Source organism: Branchiostoma lanceolatum, chromosome 8 (genome assembly GCF_035083965.1).
Source record: "Branchiostoma lanceolatum isolate klBraLanc5 chromosome 8, klBraLanc5.hap2, whole genome shotgun sequence".
NCBI classification, from domain to species: domain Eukaryota; kingdom Metazoa; phylum Chordata; class Leptocardii; order Amphioxiformes; family Branchiostomatidae; genus Branchiostoma; species Branchiostoma lanceolatum.
In genome coordinates this window covers 15489875-15505396 of record NC_089729.1, presented here as the reverse complement: position 1 = coordinate 15505396, position 15522 = coordinate 15489875, and the positions used below count along the sequence as shown (strand labels likewise).

Here is a 15522-nt window from a genome sequence, read left to right as displayed (position 1 = left end):
AACGTGTTAGAGTTGTGGCTCTCCTCCATTTAATGTCCTATCCAATGCAAGCTAAGCACTCGTTTTCACCAGTGCGGGTAAAAAGATAAAATTCATGGAATTATCAAGCATCTAATGGCACAGCCAGGGTTTGACAAGTCGGTTGGCCAGATTGCCTGGGGGCAAGTGATAGTTCTAATAGTGCATGTCCTACATTTTGTACATGTACCGTTAACTGGCCAGATCAGGCGAGTACAGTTTTTCCATGGGCGAGATTTTTCCATGGGTAGATATTGTTTCAGCCTGACTTTGCTCCGTCCAACTGACCAGCCCTTGAAGCTTGGTAGATGACTGTAAAGCTATCTGGCCCCGGCCTTTGGTTGATAATATGCAAGCATCAAAAGACTGTCCCTGCACAGACTACTCCTGAAAGATTTTTTTACTGAAAGGCACACACACACAAAACATTTAAGAAAATCTAACTTTATTCCATTCCAAGCAGGGAATGCAATCATTTTGTTGGTTTTGGACATGTTTTACAGAGGTTCACTCAATACTAGTATATTCTTCATAACAAGTACGCCATTTTAACGTTTAATCTGAATATCTTGATTGATTGTACATGGTACAATCAGTGTTGTTCTAAAACTTCTAATCTACAACATAAATTAGCTGTGAAATCATAGGCACTGTAATAAGCTAGGTTTAACATACAATTCACGTTCATTAAAGATGTACATTGTACAATTCGCATTCTATCATTAGGCAATGCAAATGCAACATGTGTACTACATTCGCAAAATGTAACCTGTCTATAACCTTTTGTAGTAACTGAATACGAGTAAAGCAAAAGCAACAAACAAAGAATTGAATATTAAACTGGCCTCTTTAAAGTACCCATTTCCCTAGATAGATCTACTATACGCATATCTGCCAACTCCATTGTAAAGATTAGCTCTTTTTAGATCATTGAGGTAACGGTAATGAACAAAAATTTCACAAGACTTTACACATTATGTCAAGTGACTTTTTCAGTTTGTACAAAAGTTACAAGTACATTTGTATCTCACACGCCTGCCTTTAATATTTGCCAGTAACAAGAACAATTAACACAGCTAATATAACAGTTTTACCTTTGAACTGTAACATTAAAAAGAAAATGAAACGGAACGACTAAACAAGTCCCCGTAACCTAATTTGACTGTCTACCCTATCACAGTAGTCAGGTCATACAGTTAGTTGTAGTATATACAACATTATACAATATCAACAATGGATTCCTCTTAGACTAGTAACTTTAACCACTCGGTATTTACTAGAATGCTAAGGCCTAGGGAAAAAAATGTTGTGTTTTCAGTCACCTGATGACCAACACAAAATTAGCAAAAACCTGCCAACCCTAGCATTTTTTGGGGATGACCACCATTAAGAGAAATAAAATCTGACATCTGAGCAATGAAAACATTGTAGCATAATTTTCCAACATGTTTTTCTCATTTCTGTTGCAATGAAAACAAGTGATGTTAAGAGATGCACCAAACCTAGGCCCCCTTTTGCCCTGTATAACTAGAATCCCATGTTGAAAATACTATTGTCCTGATATACATTTCAGTTTTACATTAACTGTAGTTGTTGAATCACTTTGAGCAAAAATCTTTTTTCTAAAGGCATTATTTCTACCTAAACCAACACAATTTTTTTCAAGACCGTAATTGGAAACACAACATTGATTTTCCTAGACTTGAAACTTACTTACACTGAAACTAGTACCTATATACACCCACAGAAAACTCAATACAATTTGGCTTCGGTGAGCAGAGTTTCAAATGTGCTGTCAGTGATCAGGATACAACTGTCTGTTACGGTAATTTAATCAGAATTCAGTCTTTTAGGCATGCAGAGTGTTATTGCCGTTACTACGTAGTCTTTGCCAAGGCAAGTATCTTTGACTGGTACTGGAAGCTGCTAGATTTGTGCTGTTGAAATTAGTAGTTATCTACCCCCTGTACAGTAGATTCCTGCTGTTGAAGTTAGTAGTCGTCCACCCACTGGTTATCCTTGACAAAATGGCCGATGACCTCCTTCATGGCTAGGTTAGGGATCAGTTGATCCTTGGTCAGCTGTTGCCTAGTTACGGGGTCAAAATGGCCGACCCGCTGTGAGAAAACGGAAACAATGAGTGTAGAGGGTAGAGACAAAACCTTTGCGATAAACAAAACACATCAACACTTGAGATATCATACTAACGGTACATCCATACCTGTTAATAAGAATCTGGTGTTTTTAGTTTCAAGTGTAGAGCATATTACATGTTGTATTATGCACTAACTGACAACCAGAGAAATATGTACAGTTTCATAACAATTTGCTGTGTAGATTCTTTAGATTTGTCAGTTTTTTGTATGATGTACGTGTATCACTTCATTTGTTAAGTTGTTATTATCAACTTGAACATTTTTCACGCAATGCATGGACAGAAGGTTTTTGTAGAAGCCAACGTACCATTCTAAAGGTTTTCACACAATTGACAGAAGGTTTTGTAGAAGCCCATGTAATTTCTAAAGGTTTTTCACGCAATGAACAGAAGGTTTTGTAGGAGCCCAATTTTCAAAGGTTTTCACACAATGAACAGACGGTTTTGTAGAAGCCCATGTACATTTCTGAAGGTTTTTCACACCTTTTCACACAATGAACAGGCGGTTTTGTAGAAGTCCATGTACATTTCTGAATGTTTTTCACACTTTTTCACACAAAGAACAAGGTTTTTGTAGAAGCCCATGTACATTTCTAAAGATTTTCACACTAGTACTTTTTCAGACAATGAACAGAAGGTTTTGTAGGAGTCCATGTACACATCTGAAGGTTTTTTGCACACAGTACTTAACCAGTATGTACCTGTAGATGTTCCTCGATGTCTTTGCGATCGTACGTGATACCACTGGGCGTTACTACGGGATCTCTCATCAGTTCAAAGCTAATCTGACAACATAGAAAGTCGGGGACGGCTCGCGTCTACATACACAAAACATAAAAAGACGTGGTTACGACCAAGTGTCCACAGGGACCGTGCAGAAGTCAGTCTGTCGTTCCCACTATGGAGGTGTGCATTCTCCGAACTCAATTTCTTTCAAGGTCATCTGGTCTTACTTGAAGTGTTTTTGTTGGGTTTGAACTGAATTTAAAAAAGATTCTACAATCTACAAGTCTTAATGTGGCTTGGCAATTTTTTTTTTACAAATTTTCAAAACTGCTGTACATAAATTTTGATTGGCTTTACCAAAAGTTGTTAGGAACTAGTACTGTATGATTCACAATGTTTTGAAAGATAATTTCAGTTCCTACAAGGCACAAATTTGACAGCAAAAGTTGACAGAAAAGAATCGCAATTTTCATTTGGTGTCAAAAGGACCATGTTTATGTTCTTCTCTTCAAAATACTTTTCTTTAAGATGGGAAAACGACGGAGTAACTTCTGCACAGGATCCGATGGAACACCTTCCAACGAGCAAGGACATACCTGAAGGTGCTCCTCTAAGTCTTTTCGATCATACGTGATACCGCTCGGAGTTATACACGGATCCTTCATCAGTTCGTAGCTAATTTTACCACACAGATAATCAGGAACCTCCCGCTTCTAAACACACATTGGGAGAAAAAAACAAGGAAAATCAAAAAATGTTTGTTCTAATCTTCCCTCTGTTGTGAGTATCTGTTCAACTGTACATCATGTGTCAGGGAGAGGTGCTATTGGTCTAGCTTCCTTATTCGTCAGGAACTGACCAATCACAAGGTTTTATCACCTTATTACCATAATATGATTAAAAACCAGCCCATCCTGTGAGACCAACTGTTTAGTTTTAATCTATATCACAACCATTTAAAGGTTACAGAGAAGTCATAAGTGGAAACCATTGGTGAATATCCAAGTACAATTAGCAATCATTAAAGAAGGTGCAAATAGTAACGCTACAGACATCTTTTACAAAGGTCTCTTCAAACTAGTTCAGTATGTAATTATGCATGAACATAACTTACCCTTCGTCTCTCATCTACCTGTGAGAATAATGTGTTCAGTTCAGCCATGTAATGATCCTGTAAGGTAAAGACAACAATAAGCATAAAAAATTCCTATTTCATTCATTAATGTGAATTTCTCGCTGACTCTGTCTATGCATTTTCCAAACGGCTCCCATGAGGAAATGGACATGGAGGTCTTTAAGACAAGAAAGGAGATAACCGTTTTTATTATGATTTATTTTGTAACCTCTCTGGGACCTTTGACCTTACTTCCTGTCAGTGTCCCTGCAATGTACATGTATGTCTAGCATATGGAAATAAGCATGGAAAAGAAAACAGGCAGGCACACCCAACATAATACCTCCCGTTTTACATAGGTAATTCCAAAAATAATGTCCTTGGTAATTCAGAACAGACAATAATGTTTCTTAAAGGCACCCAGAGCATTTTATGAGGCTTGAAAACTGGAAATATTCTAGTTGCTGTAATCTTTTTATGAAATTGACATTTGATGCCACTGTTTACCACATAGGCGGCGGATTTCTTATCATACTTACTATGTGTAGGAATGGCTAGAAATTCGATTTTTTTAATTCAAGTTTCAAGCCTCATAAAATGCTCTGGATGCCTTTAACTAATTCTACTCCAAATTAAAAACTGTTAGGATATAACATTAGAGGATAAATTCCTGGTTGTAGGCAAATGCATGTATAACACGAGGTGTAACTCACGTGCGTTTCTTCTATTCTTTTTATTTCATCGAGACATTTGTCGTTGTCACTCCCTTCTTCCATAACTTCTGCTACTTCCCTGGAAAAGACAGAAGTGCAAACTGTAAGAGATTGTTTCCCCACTCACTTAAAGACAGGTGAGATGAAACTGACTCAGAGTTCAAGAGCAACAAACTTACATATAGCGTTACACATGTCCCAAAATAATAACGTACATTAGGGCTGCATACTGATACTGCCAGTCTTTGAAAACACTCAAATCCAACATACAAATTTTGCTAGAAATAGCTTGTTGACATTTTGGGATAACAATTTAGAAAAGGTATATTCGATACACTAATATAGACCTCACCTCTCATTAGATGTATATTGAGCTTTGTCATACCTGGGCCTGGATAACGTTCAATACGGGTGTTCTGGACCAGGTATTAACTTTCTTTATTACACGGGAGTTCTACTCTTGATTACATCATCAAGATTTATAAGGCCACGCCCCTTTTTTAGAAAAAACGCTCTCCTTGGCTTGTGCTTCGATGTTCATCAATATAACTTTGCAGGAATGTTATCAACAAAAAAAATTCGCCAAAAATCGATATTTCAAAATATCCGCGTTGCCGCACGTCATTCTTTAGGTATCACTATCATGTACATTCCTGCAAAGTTATATTCATGAACATCGAAGTACAAGCCAAGGAGAGCGTTTTTTCTAAAAAAGGGGCGTGGCCTTATAAATCTTGATGACGTTATCATGACATCATACTAATTTGCATAAATTATCACCTTGCTATAAGGTACTACCTGAAGAAAAATTAAGGTTGAGGAAGGTTTATAAAGCTTGAGAAAGGGTTTTTTCAAAAACATCCCAAAATTCTTCAGCCACCCTTAGACAATACCTTAATACTCACTTCTCCTTGGCAGCTATGAGAAGTTTGTTGAGATAGGACTGTAACTCGATCTCCTGCTCTATTCTCTTCTCCTCCTGGAGGCTCCACCGCTTTTTTCTGGCCATCCTCAGGGCACTGGCAATGTCATCTCCATAATTCAACTTCTGTTCTTTAGCTAACTCATGAGCTGTGGAAATATAACAGTCAGATTTTTGTCAGTCATTCTCATCCTCATCAGAAGGCGAATATCAACATTTGCTAGCGAATGTAGAATATTTCCCTTTTAGCTAGCTCATGAGCTGCGGAAATATAACAATCAGATTTTTGTCAGTCATCATCATCCTCAGAAGGCATATATAGACATAGGAATGTCAGCATTTGCTAGCGAATGTAGAATATTTCCCTTTCCAAAAAGTGTCTTTACTCAACACTGCCTAACTTTGTAGATGAACATGAAATTGAAACTGCAGGGTTTGAAAAAATTGAAATAATGTTGAGATGCTGAATACATCAAAACAGAAGGAAGAAATTATCTAATCATTGACAAGCAGGGATAGCCCCCATTCTTGTTTGTTCGATACCTACTAACATGTACCCTCATGGCTCAAAATATTTATTTCTGCTTACTTGTCTTTCATAATTCTGAGCCAGTTACATCCTTCTAGCTTGCAAAACTGTAGACTGTTTTTTCTTTCTGCAAATGGCTGGTTACAGGTGTACAAATCAATTTTGAGCCCTGACTCTTATATTTTTAGAAAATGTTCTACATTGTACTTATTGAATTGGTACATGCAACTCATTTACTTTTTGACACAAATACAATGCAGAAATCTCCCTAAAGAATGGAACAGTGGTGCTGCTCCATCCTGTTCTAATACCAGCTTCATACTGTTTATTTTCAAAGTTAGGGTACTGTTAATCACTTTAATATAGCGGCAGGAAAATATAGCGGTTTGGGGAAAATGAAGTTGGTCACGGTACTTAATTTTAACGGTGGGAACAAAACTTACTTTCTCAAATATTAGTGATCAAATATTAGCAATGATGAAATTTTAGCTGTTGACTAGTGACCGTTAAATCAGCTAAAAGTAAGTTACAGTTAACAAATCAATAATTACAGTATTTCATCCAATATTTCCATGCAACAACTGCTCTCTTGAGGTGTGTGCGTGCACCCTCCTCGCAACACTTATAATTATCCTGTGCTTGGCACCCTTCCTCCATCCTGCTCTATATTTCTAGGGTGATCCCTGCAATCTTAAAAGCAACAATGTAGGCTATGAACCTCTCTGGAAACTTTTGATGGCTTCATCGTGTGTGTCCTGTTCCACGAGGCACTGTCCCAGGAAGAAGTGCCCCTTGACCGATCTGTTGTCCAGCTCCAGCGCCCGGCGGCAGTCCTGTGCAGCCAGCTCCCACTGCTGCAGCTTCAGGTAGCACAGCGCTCGGTTGGTGAAGTAGGTTGCTACTGATTGGTTCTTGATCTAATTAGATTGGAAATGGTGAACAGTTAGTAAGAACAGATATACCATTTGACTGTGTATGTACAGAATATAGTAGACCTCACGAAAGTCGCTGTACTTTTGTTGTGTCAATGAATATTTATGTATATATGGTCTATGTATTATGTACTATGTGGTCTACTAAGTCAAAGAAGGAAGGAAGGAAGGAAGGAAGAGTAGAAGGACTCCACAAACACAAGCTTTCCCACTAAGAGAAGGAAGGAAGGAAGGAAGGAAGGAAGGAAGGAAGGAAGGAAGGAAGGAAGGAAGGAAGGAAGGAAGGAAGGAAGGAAGGAAGGAAGGAAGGAAGGAAGGAAGGAAGGAAGGAAGGAAGGAAGGAAGCGGATAAGAAACTACCATGTCCACTACTAGCACCAAACTAGGCACAGCCTCATTACTCGAAAGGGTACCTACTGGCTGAACTTCAAGGTGAATATATGAGAGTAAACATTTAGAACCAATAAATGAAAGTCACTGGGGTCGTGTGGCGTAACGACAGTGTGTTTGGCCAAGATCCCAGAGGTCCTGGGTCTAAATCCTGTCATGTCACCGATGTCGTGCCCTTGTGAAATGCACACCGTTCCTCACTCCACCCAGTTGTAAACATGGGTACCTGACTTTGGTTGGGGAGGTAAAGAGCAGTGGGAGGAGTAGGTTGGGCTCCACCTTCCAATGAAATACAAAATGTAGATTTCTATTGGTTGGTTCTTGATCAGGTTGGAAATCTAAAAATTGCACACGACTCAATATTAATATCCTTAAGTCTGCCTCAGACATCAGCATTTCTACTGGTTGGTGATACATGCAGGTGTTTCAAATACTGCAATATTGGTGATTCAATCAATCAATCAATTAATTGAAGGAAGAGTGATGCCTGTTGTCATTGCATGCATCTATTTGCTTACTGATAAGACTTATTTGCATTAGCAACATATTACTAGCATCGCTATATAGGATTGACCTTTTCGGTCAAACTAAATCGTAAAATTAATGTAAATCTATCATTTTGCTCACCAGGCCATATTTCATATGTGTTGTACCGTTAGACATCAATATGCCATGTACGTTGAACACACACACACATACATAACTATTAATACTATTATAGAATCATATACTTGGATACCGGAGATACAGAAACTCGAGGAACATGAGGATAAGCCAAACACATGTTTGTAAATACAAGAACTAAAAGCAAATCTATAAAAAGACCCTTGAACTTACGATCGCCTTCGTGTAACATTTTATAGCATCGTCATATCTTCTGGCGCTGAAGAATCGGTTCCCTTGATCTTTAAGCTCTGTAGCACTCATTTTTAAATCTAAATGTTGTTAATTTTAGGCTAGGGGAGGAAGAAAACTACTAGAACCTTCCACTGCAAAAACAAACCATCGCGTACCTGGCGTAGCGCAAAATGGCTGACACCAGGAAGTGTCCCGTCAGTCTTTGGAGGGCAAAGGTCACGATGATTTCGCGGGAAATTTAAAGTCTATCCTGGTTACCGAGATCATGTCGTGTGTATATCCTATGACCGGTAACTTGTCTCATTGTGTAACATACCGTCGCCAATATGGTTTTCTGTGCTTTGGTAGCGTTCGTATCGGTGCAACGGTGCTTGTAGTTTAGTAGCATATGGATGGATTATATTTGGTATGTGGTTTGTCGTAGTCCTATCGAATAGATTATTAGATTTTGGGGCCCCCTGGTGGCTTTCCGTGGTACTGTATTAGAAGTTTCGTATTTCGTATCTCGTGTAGTGGACAAGCTATAGGCGGTAGATAGATCGCGCGCTCAGGAAGAAATGGCACACGTTTGGGCCCTCTAGCAGCCGTCTTTGGAACTGCAGGGGCGGTTCAGTTACAGACTTGGAAACAGGGTAAGTCAAGAAGGGATGGATAAATGTTCATGATTTAGCTGTAGGTAATTTTGATGAAGGCCAACATAACGGTACATAAATCATACAAATTAGAACTTGATTTGCATAACTAATTAGGAAAATTTATACTTCAGTAATGTCAAACGACAGGAACTTCATATTCATTACACATGTACTTACAATACCAGGCTTGATTATTAGATCTAGAAAGGAGTCACACAATTGAAATGATACTTTTCAGTCTTTATTATTTCTTTGTACATAAAGTACTGTACAGACGACCAAATGATACTTAAAGGAACTAAATATCCCCAAACGCATATTGCACGCACGTATCCCGGCCCAAAATGTAACAATGCAACATTTCAGCTCTTTATAATTCGAGCTTCTGTCCTCTTCTTCGCAGACTTAGGCTTCAGACATGCTGAGATGAGTCGCCGGGTGTCGAAACGGATGATTTTTTAGCTGGGCGAATTTCATCGATAAAAAACGAATCTTTTTACGTTGACGAAGGTTAGAATCTTTTTACGCTTTGTGTGATTTGTTGTGTTTTAGTTAGACTTGCAGGCTTCGGCTAGGGTAAAGTCATTCTCAAAAAGGCTTAATAGACTGTAACTCATATTGGTGATAGTATCTTCGACGTTTTATCAGATTTTCGTTCATTCTAAAGATCAATATTTTTTAAAGAGCTGGCTTTAGATTTTGTGTTGACGTGAAATATCCAGAGGGCGATCGAAATAATGACGGGGTCAAATAGAAGGGGTCAAAACAGAAGGTTGAGTTCGTTAACGGTTTGAATTTCGCAAAACCACTTCAGAGTGTCTCTTTCGTTACAAACAAAATTGAAGGAACTGAACAATTAGAGTTCGACGACCTCATACCTTCGCCAAGTGATGCTATTTACCTTTATAACTGACTTATTACACATGCTCCTCATAATCAGATTTAGGAAAGAGTCACAAACTTGGTGATTTGCCTTTCTTGGTCTTTATTTCTTCATACTATAAATACTATACAGTATAGACGACTGAAAAATACTTATAGGAACCAAAAGTTTCCAGACAATTGCACACTGATCTCGAAAATATCAAATCAGAGAATCAAAGTATATAAAAGACGAGTGAAATATACAAAAGGCAAGATTTCAGCTCTTAAGAATTTAGACAAACTATCTAATCCACTTCTTCGTAGGACGTAGGCCTCAGACCAGCTGAGAGTTGTCGTCGTGTGTTGACACTCGGTGTATGTTTCACTCACTGTCCGTAATTCTTAATGAAAACAAAACGAAACAAACAAATAAATAAATTAAGATCAATGAGGGTATTTGTCTTGACTTCGTGTTCTAGTGAACCATCTTAAGATTGTTTTTCCCTCGTTAACATATCCATTCAGAGTTTTGGTATAAAACCTGGTTCTTCATATCTTCCCTTTAGGCACTAACGAAAGGCAGCGTATTCTGTCTGAAACGTCTGATTTCAAAATTGTATCCAGTTGCTTGAGTAACTGTCATTTAGCGTAATTAAACAAACAAATATTTAGAACATGAAAACAATACACTTCGATTAGATATGGCGTTTGAAATGTCTCAACCATTTTCTAGATCAATCTAACAATCTAGATATGGCAACTATACTGTTCTTACCCCGCACGGACCAGAAAAGCTCCACGGCCAGGTGCAGTACTGTCTCCCGGCGTCAAACACCAGGCCGCCCGGCGGACAGTCCCGGTGGAACGGCGCGCTGCTCAGCAGGGTACACTGGTAGTACCGGCTGCAGCTGGCAGGGTCGGGGTAGTGACCGGGCGCCTTCCCCGCACACGAGAAGGGTTCGGTCCGGCTGGCTGGAAGGGTCTGTGTGAGATAGAGAAGACATACTTAGTCACTACTAGATCTTTTTATCAAAATAAAGTCCTCCATTTTGAGAATTGGGTGAAACGTTTAGCCATATATTCGAGTGTTCACATACTTGAAGACGTCAGATTCATCTCGAAAAGCAATCTTACAATACGTCTGGACAATAGTTACAATCAACATTGAAAACATTAATGGTGCTACTTACATAAGCTCGGCAAGGACCGGACACTTCATAGGGCCACCTACACTCCTGCCTGGCGGGGTCGTACACGGTTCCCCCCGGGGCGCAGGGCCGGCGGTACACGGGGTGGCCCAGCACGCACTCGTAGTACATAGAGCAGTCGGCAGGGTCGGCGTACATGCCCGGCTGCTTCCCCGTACAGGAGAACGTAGAGGGGACGGGGACATCGTGGGCTACAAGGTTTGCTGAAGTTTCGTCCGTCACAACCTGTGGATACATTCATAAGGGATATGATTTTATTGGGAGGAATATTCGGATCGTAATATTATGATAACGAGCTAGAAATGAGAAAGTAGACGTTGTAAATGTGAAACAAAATTACTCGAAAGAAGGTCTTACGTTTGCATTTATCCCGCAAGGACCGGACACTTCGTGTGGCCACATGCACCTGAGGCTGGCGGGGTCGTACACGGTTCCCCCCGGGGCGCAGGGTCGGTGGTACGCGGGGTGGCCCAACACACACTCGTAGTACATGGAGCAGTCGGCAGGGTCGGCGTACATGCCCGGCTGCTTCCCCGTACAGGAGAACGTAGAGGGGACGGGGACATCGTGGGCTACAAGGTTTGCCGAAGTTTCGTCCGTCACAAGCTGTGGATACATTCATAAGGGATATGATTTTATTGGGAGGAATATTCAAATCGTAATTATGATAACGAGCTAGAAATGAGAAAGTATAGACATTGTGAATGTGAAACAAAATTGCACGACAGAAGGTCTTACGTTTGCATTTATCCCGCAAGGACCGGACACTTCATGGGGCCACATGCACCTGAGGCTGGCGGGGTCGTACACGGTTCCCCCCGGGGCGCAGGGCCGGTGGTACACGGGGTGGCCCAGCACACACTCGTAGTACATGGAGCAGTCGGCAGGGTCAGCGTACAGGCCCGGCTGCTTCCCCGAACAGGAGAACGTAGAGGGGACGGGGACATCGTGGGCTACAAGGTTTGCTGAAGTTTCTTCCGTCACAAGCTGTGGGTACATATATAAGGGAAATAATTTTATTGGGAGGAACATTCAAATCACAATCATGATAACGAGCTAGAAATGAGAAAGTAGAAAAGTAGACATTGTAAATGTGAAAAACAAATTGCACAACAAAAGGTCTTACGTTTGCATTTATCCCGCAAGGACCGGACACTTCATGGGGCCACATACACCTGAGGCTGGCGGGGTCGTACACGGTTCCCCCCGGGGCGCAGGGCCGGTGGTACACGGGGTGGCCCAGCACACACTCGTAGTACATAGAGCAGTCGGCAGGATCGGCGTACAGGCCCGGCTGTTTTCCCGTACAAGTGAACGTTGAGAAACTCCTGGCCAACGGACTGGACCTAGCTCGGATATTTCCGTCGTCCTGAACCTTGGTCTGTAATAACAATCAAGAAAAATGTTAGAAAAGCTGACATCTAATTTTATCTTCTATTAATCGTGGTAAAATCTAATTCTAGATATCATAGCGTGATCGGACTAGACATTTACTGAAAGATCAAATTGTAGACTTACCCCACAAGGCGCGGGGACATTCTCCGGCCAGTCGCAGCGCTGCTTGGCGGGGTCGAAGACGGGGCCTCCCGGCGCACAGAGGCGGACGAACGCGGTGCTGAAGCCATCAACACACTCGTAGTACTGGTAACAGTTGTCCGTGTCAGCGTACAAGCCAGCGGTCTTTCCGTCACATGTAAATATAAACTCTGTAAAGAATAACAGTCAATGGCATGAGTTTTATGGTCTGTAGACTTAAGGTGTTATATAGTGTTCTTAAGTTGGTCGTACGAAGCTCTAGTAGGGGCGGAACAGAGCAATGTTTTGGGGTTTAATAAGTCACTTAATATTTTCTTACACACCTTCCCCGTGTAAACTAAACTGGACGGCAAGACAGCAAATCTGCTAACCGAAGGCACGTAAACATATTGATAATGATTTTGAAAGAGGGAATGTTTTCTTACTTGGTGGTTCGGTTGTTGTTTCGACCACAACTTCTTCGGTTGTTGTAGATGCATTTGTCGCTACGTTGTCAGTGACCAATGGCGTGGACTGTGTCGTTGACGTCGGTTGCAGCGTTCCGACCTGTTCTGTAACGTTGACTACCATTGGCTCCACGGTGACGTCTTGCGCTTGGGTGGCGTTTTGGATAATTTCCGTTACCGATTGAGTGCTGTTCATCTGAGAAGTAATAGAGCATAATACAAAAGAAGTTAGGAATCAATTTTTTTACAAGAAACGGCTATAAATTGTAGTTAATTCAAATCATTAGAATATGAAATTTAATGTCTGTCACATCCGTCGCAAGATCGTCGTACAATTTCAAACTGATAGTCTTGTGATAGTCGTGCACATTGCCGTACAAAATTCGGCTGCCCTAAAAGTATTGTTTTACATCCTTTTCGACTGTAGTTTCAGCCTTCTTGAAGGTTCTACGGCATCTAAATCGCATTACGACCTACAACGAATGTGACCGTACCGTACCGTGAGGAACAACAAACGGGAGAAAAACTCACCTGGTCCGTAACAGGCATGGCGAGCGCACCGCTCATGGCCAGAAGACAGAAGACGACTGTAGAATACATGCTGCTGTCTCTCTCTGTAGTTTCTCCTCTGTGAAAGTGGACGACTTCTCTGTGATGTGAAGTTGTGAATGGTTACTGCTACTAACCAGCGCATTTTTACTCTGCCATTTCCCGTGCGACTCACGTGTGGCCTCGCGTTGTTATCAGTTATTTGCTACGTCGAGTGTTTGTACAATGTAGGTAGGGTCAGCTATAGTGACGACATGGAAAGGTATCGTGACGCGACCTCTCGGACAAAGTACAAAGGAATTTGCCGTCACTTCCGCTCTAGAGGGAAATGTATTTTGCTATGTAGCAATATTTCCAAGTACCGTTGGTTTACCATGCAAATATGACGTCTGTACAAGTGTTTATGGCAAACGCTTATTGTGTTCTCAGCGCTGATTTTTACCAACATCCGTTCACACCTATGATTACGCACAATATTTTGACGTTCATACTGCATTTCTTACGCATGCTGTGATCTCAAAACGTTTGACGCGAATTGTCTGCATTTAAGTCCAACCAGTGGAAAATGCAAAACCTGCAATTAGACATTCATAATTATGGTTTCCAACATACGTTCACACTCACGGTTACGCACACGACACTATTTTAACGTTAGTACTGCATTTCTTTGTTCTTAACAACTTACGTAAGTTTGGTATGGATTGTTTGCATTTTATTTAAACTTGAGGGAAAGTCACGTTGCTAACAAAGCAACGTTGACTTTTTCATGCTTTTGAACTTAACATACATATATCTTGGTTTGTTGAAATGCTTTTTCACTACTTTTGCAAAGCTTTGTATTTGTACATTCCCTCATATATAATCATATAATCGTCATACGCAAAAGCTTGACGCGTAAAATCCCGAGGGCATATCTTTGTTTGTGCACTCTAAATCATATATGAAACCATGTTGAGGAAAAGTTAGATCCCTGTCGGTTTTTATTCTAATCCGTACGGTTGGCTTTGCTTGTCAGACGAAAACCTTTTCTCATAGTAAGAGTTTGCAGACATTTTTCAAGTTCTCCCTCGAGCCAGGAGGCTATAGAACCTCCTTAAATTGTTTGAACTAAGAAATACCAGATCATACTCATGCATTTGTGTATTTTATGTGCCATTGTATACTCACTTGTCCTTTCTCTGTTCGTCATTTTCTCCCAAGAATTATGACTTGACCATCACGTGACCGCTGAAAGCAGTGATCGATTCCCGTTGAGGTCAGGGTTCACGAAATGTTCCGGTCAGCGTCTCTATGATTAAGAGCTGGACATTTCTGGCCATTTACTGGCCGTTTATTGTCCCCTCCTTTTCTCGGAACAATGACCAAACCCTTTTATCTTATCTATTGACCTTTGACTGTTCTGATTATAAAGCCCAGAAAGGTGAAGGTTCGCAAAATCTTCTAGTCAGCATTGTTTAAGATCTGGAAGAAAATCTCGCCATTTCCTTCTTTATTGTCTCTCCTTTTCTCGGAAGAAGTGCCAATTCCTCATTTCTTATCTAGTGACCTTTGTAATCAAGCTCAGACAGGTGAGGGTTCACAAAATCTTCTAGTCAGCATTGTTTAAGATCTGGAAAAATGTCTCGCCATTTCCTTGTTTATTGTCTCTCCTTTTCTCGGAAGAAATGCTGATTCCTCATTTCTTATCTAGTGACCTTTGTAATCAAGCTCAGACAGGTGAGGGTTCACAAAATCTTCTAGTCAGCATTCTTTAAAGATCTGGAAACATTCCTCGCCATTTCCTTGTTTATTGTTCCCTCCTTTTCTCGGAAGAAGTGCCGATTCCTTATTTCCTATCTAGTGACCTTTGTAATCAATCTCAGAAAGGTGAGGGTTCACAGCATCTTCTAGTCAGCATTCTTTAAAGATCTGGAAACATTTCTCGCCA

At 40.6% G+C, this 15522-nt stretch overlaps 2 protein-coding genes across 3 annotated transcripts; both read right to left on the bottom strand.

Moving 5' to 3' along the window:
- Positions 1-446: 446 nt before the first annotated feature.
- LOC136439925 (E3 ubiquitin-protein ligase CHIP-like) lies at positions 447-8538 on the bottom strand. Of its 2 annotated transcripts, none has more exons than XM_066435594.1 (7): positions 8337-8538; positions 6896-7094; positions 5632-5797; positions 4727-4805; positions 4014-4070; positions 2875-2991; positions 447-2135 (listed from the first exon to the last, which is right to left on the bottom strand). In XM_066435594.1, the coding sequence occupies exons 1-7, from the start codon at positions 8424-8426 to the stop codon at positions 2010-2012; spliced, it is 834 nt and encodes a 277-aa protein (XP_066291691.1). In that variant the 5' UTR covers positions 8427-8538; the 3' UTR covers positions 447-2009. The 2 variants fall into 2 exon arrangements, with proteins under 2 accessions (XP_066291691.1, XP_066291690.1); XM_066435593.1 differs by lacking the exon at positions 2875-2991 and adding an exon at positions 3496-3612 and having other exon boundaries at positions 8337-8535.
- Positions 8539-9960: 1422 nt separating this feature from the next.
- LOC136439924 (uncharacterized) lies at positions 9961-13724 on the bottom strand. Its single transcript, XM_066435592.1, has 9 exons — positions 13578-13724; positions 13026-13242; positions 12583-12770; positions 12191-12445; positions 11803-12051; positions 11422-11670; positions 11047-11289; positions 10632-10838; positions 9961-10257 (listed from the first exon to the last, which is right to left on the bottom strand). The coding sequence occupies exons 1-9, from the start codon at positions 13644-13646 to the stop codon at positions 10243-10245; spliced, it is 1692 nt and encodes a 563-aa protein (XP_066291689.1). The 5' UTR covers positions 13647-13724; the 3' UTR covers positions 9961-10242.
- Positions 13725-15522: the final 1798 nt, after the last annotated feature.